The 3,910-nt window shown below is 41.8% G+C and overlaps 1 protein-coding gene across 2 annotated transcripts in view; it reads right to left on the bottom strand.

The window, feature by feature from the left end:
• Positions 1–236: 236 nt before the first annotated feature.
• Positions 237–3,910, bottom strand: part of cacnb3a (calcium channel, voltage-dependent, beta 3a) — an 18,806-nt gene continuing 15,132 nt past the window's right edge. The window contains exons 13-15 of one of the 2 annotated variants that reach the window (XM_010779638.1): positions 2,365–2,535; positions 646–810; positions 237–614 (exon numbers count right to left, since the gene is read on the bottom strand). In XM_010779638.1, coding sequence (XP_010777940.1) covers positions 402–614; positions 646–810; positions 2,365–2,535 — 549 coding nt within the window. In that variant the 3' untranslated portion in view covers positions 237–401. Of the gene's footprint in view, positions 615–645; positions 811–2,129; positions 2,176–2,364; positions 2,536–3,910 lie in introns of those variants that run through there. The other variant, XM_010779637.1, reaches the window with a different exon arrangement.

The following is a 3,910-nucleotide window of genomic DNA, read 5'->3' on the forward strand; positions in this document are numbered from 1 at the left end:
GAAACCCTGCGTCTGCAGACACAATGCATCCTGGTAAATGTAGGCAGGAGGAACCAGCTTCCTCCATCAATAAAGCATGCACAGAGGGATTTTTTTTTTTTTCAATTGATTCAATTAACCATAAAAACTGATTGGACATCCACTTAAAAGGTGGGGAATTGTCCCTTTAATCTGAAAGACTTGACCCTGAAGAGGTCAGTGCGACCCCTACAAATAATTAAATCTGGGAATCTTGAAGAGAGTGACTGTCAATTCTTAAAAAATCAACCTAAAGTTGTGTACTTTATAAACTGGGCATCTGTTTCTGATTTGGAGACGATTTTGGGGCAGGTTTTTTCATCTCTAAGTTGTGTATTTGGGACAGTTGGAGGGCTGATCTGGAGGCCGGGGGGGGGGGTTCCTCAGTAGGTGTCTCGGGGCCAGGGGCGGCTGCGCTGGCGGTTGTTCCTCTGGTTGTGGCCCTGCTGGGCCTCGCGCTGCAGCAGCCGGTCCTCTGACTCGTGCCCGTTGGCACTATGGGCGCTGCTGCTGCTGTGCCCGCGGTGGGGGGGGTACACGTCCCTGTAAGTGCGAGCATGGCAGGGGGAGGCAAACTCATCCTCCTCCTCCTCCTCCTCTTCTTCTTCCTCCCTCTTCGTCCTCCACAGCCACCCTTTGGCCCGGGCTCCCCCTCCGGCCGCGGGACAGGGAGTCGCTGGCCTCGTCAGACGGCATGAGACTGTCCTGCTCCAGGGGGGAGGGGGCCTCCTCACCCGCCTCCTCCTCACCCTCCAATCCCCCCGCCTCACGAGGCTGCGGCTGGTTCTTGTTCTGGAGGATCATACCGTCATGGAGGGGAAGGAAAGAAATAAAGAGAGTCAACAGGAAGCTCTGAGAACAGGATGGATTTTGAAGCAACTCAAACTTTTTATAGTAACAGAAGACAGCAAACTCAAAGAGGGTCGATAACATAAAACACTACATCCTGAAGGACTTTGAAGGAAATCTATCTTTAAACAACATTTCAGTGCATATTTATATTAAAATGTAATGCTTGCTGCATCGTTCCTCTAGTCCTCACTGACTGCAAACACATGCCTTAGTTTGTTTAATGCAGTCTAAAAAACGTTTTCTTATCAAATCCCAAAGGCCTCATGATTGTTTTATTATTTTACTTTTTATGTATTCATTTATAAATATTTCTTTATTTAATTTTTGTATGTATCTTTTATTTTAGTGTTTTAAACTGTGTTGTTCTAACTGCTCTGTACAGTACCTTGAACCTACCTCTGTGTATAAACCAAGCTTTAAAAATAAAACTGCCTAGCCTTCCTAAAGTTCAGCTGAAGTTAAAATGATGCTTCAAAATGTACATCAATTAATTCCATAACCTCAATAGAAGCTTCAAATGTAAAAGAAAACATGACATTCTGTACTGAATGTAATACAAAATCTGCAAGTAACAGAAAAAAACAGAAGGGGTTTGACTATGTTAATATTTGGCATGCAGCAGTTTTGGTAAAGTCTCTTCAAAGTCCTTTTTAGTTTCCAGTGTTTTGTCTGCTTGAGCACAGATTGATACAACCAAAACAAAAATGCCAGTGAAACTTTTGTATGGATGGTCAGGAGGTTAATCCAGAACATAACAGTGCTGATGTTATGCTCTCCGTTCATTGTTGTGTAAATGATGCATTTAGTTCTGTTGAATACATTATTTAAGCATAAATCTTTCATGTCATTCAATATCGCACCATGTGTTACAGTGAGTTGGGGCACCATTCACAAAGCATGCTGGGAAAAGGACGAGCGCCGAATGAAAAATAGGGAGAATAAGCGTTCAGATTTCTACATTTCATTCAAACGTTTTATAATTTCACAAAGGTGACAATCTCAGGTACGGTTTAAATTGACACTGCTTTGTGAATTTTTCTCCCGAAAAGCGTGTGGAGCAGTGATTCACCTGAGACCATCGAGTAAAGGAAGGGATGCAATGAAGAAAAAAACAACACGTCATATTTTCTGTGGTGAGATCAGAATGAATAAAAATGCTGTTCATTCACTTTCTCAGCCGCTGCGTAGTGTACAAGGGCATTGCTGGGGTTGAGAGTGCAAATATAAATAAATATATATACATAAACCCTACTACTCACCCCATTTTGTAAGCGTTCATTCAATTAATTCCTGTGTTTCAGAAAACTGCAAAAATGTTAAGCATGGATGAGTGAGAGGACAAACAAGACAACTGGAGACAATCAAAACCAAACGGAGGAGTGAGAATCTGAGATGGGAGCTGGTAGAGACAGTGACAACAAACAACGTGTTCAAAACAGGATTTCAGGATCAGTATTTAAACAGTGCTTTCTACAAAGGTAAAGACACACTCACCTGGAGGCTGGAGATGGCAGAAGGCGGGGTCATCAGAGTTTGCTCCAGCATCGGGTTGAGAGGCGTGTTGCCCGGGAGGTGAGTCGCACGCCAGTAAATCTCCAGGTACTCAGCCAAGTGCTCACATGCATCCTCCAGCTGGTTCTCATCCAAAATGACATCAAACATATCCTTCAAGTGAACGAAAACAAAAAAGAGCAATTACACCATCTTGTATTCAGTGGCAAAAAGACTTAATTCTGCGAGCTGAAAGGAGCACTGTTTCACTTCAAGTCGGTCAAAATATAAAATATAACCTGCATGCTAGTAAGCCCAAAATCCAGGAGCTATAGGGACTTTAAATAAATACTTAGTAATAGGGTTATAACCATAGGTATAGTTCTCTTCAAATAAGGTGTATTTGTTGATGTTTGTCTATCTACTCAATTGTTAAAAATTACAATTGGGTATAGCTATGGTGACTGTGAAGGCCAATCATTTTTTTATAATCCGAGAATTAAGTGACCCTTTCTTCAGTTATTTTACTTTTTCCATTAATGTTTCACATGTCAAATGCTCAAAATGCTAATAATGTTGATGTTCCACAAGTATACATTTATATTTATACTTTTATAACCATGTACACTGTCTTAATTTGGGGTGTGAGCATGATCACATTTGAAAATAAGCACAACACAAAGTACAGTTGATGGGTGTCTTGGTTTTTCTCCATATATATGATCTTTAACCAAATAAAAGTCAGATATTCAACAAATTAAAATATCCAGCTGTTCATTGTTATTCTCTACCTGTCCACCAGATGCCCTCAGTCTAATCCAACTCTCTTTATTTGACCTGCAGTAACCTCTTTCCATCCAGTCAACTGAGCTCCTCCGCCCACCTGCTCACCTGTTTCCACTTCCCTAATCAGCCCTGTGCTATTTAACCGGCTGTTCCCTCTCATTCCCTTTGGTACGGTCAATGCTGCCGTGTGCCATTGTGTTTCTAAGTTTCTGTTACATAGACCAGCCTGCACTTTTCCATGGACTCAATTAGTGATGGTGAGATGAAGCCTTCATCTCATGAGGCTTCATCATGGGCTTCATCAGAACACAAACCCCCTGTTGGTCAAAGTGTGTAAAACAGGCAGATTGGACAGTGTCTCATACCGAGTTCCCAATGAGTAAAGCCTTAGAATAACTCTAAACAACAAACATAAAATCATATTTTCATGTTAACAATATTGTTTTTATTCGAGTTGAATGATTGTGATTGAAAAGCCTAACCATGTTGTAGCCTGAGAAAGGCTAAACTAGTGATGGCAAAATTAAGCTTTGAATTAAGCGTCGAACCACTTGGACAATTGTGTCGGAAATAGGTTCATTTCTCGAAGCTTCAGTTACAGCAACCTCTCCTGGCGAAGTGCAAGGCTGCAGTGGGCTTAACGTATCTTTGCCTTGAAAAATATTCGATACACACACACACACACACACACACACACACACACACACACACACACACACACACACACACACTAACGACCTGAGACTCGACCGACGGACACACG

This window comes from Notothenia coriiceps, unplaced genomic scaffold, assembly GCF_000735185.1.
Source record: "Notothenia coriiceps isolate Sejong01 unplaced genomic scaffold, NC01 NC01_scaffold00020478, whole genome shotgun sequence".
Taxonomy (NCBI): domain Eukaryota; kingdom Metazoa; phylum Chordata; class Actinopteri; order Perciformes; family Nototheniidae; genus Notothenia; species Notothenia coriiceps.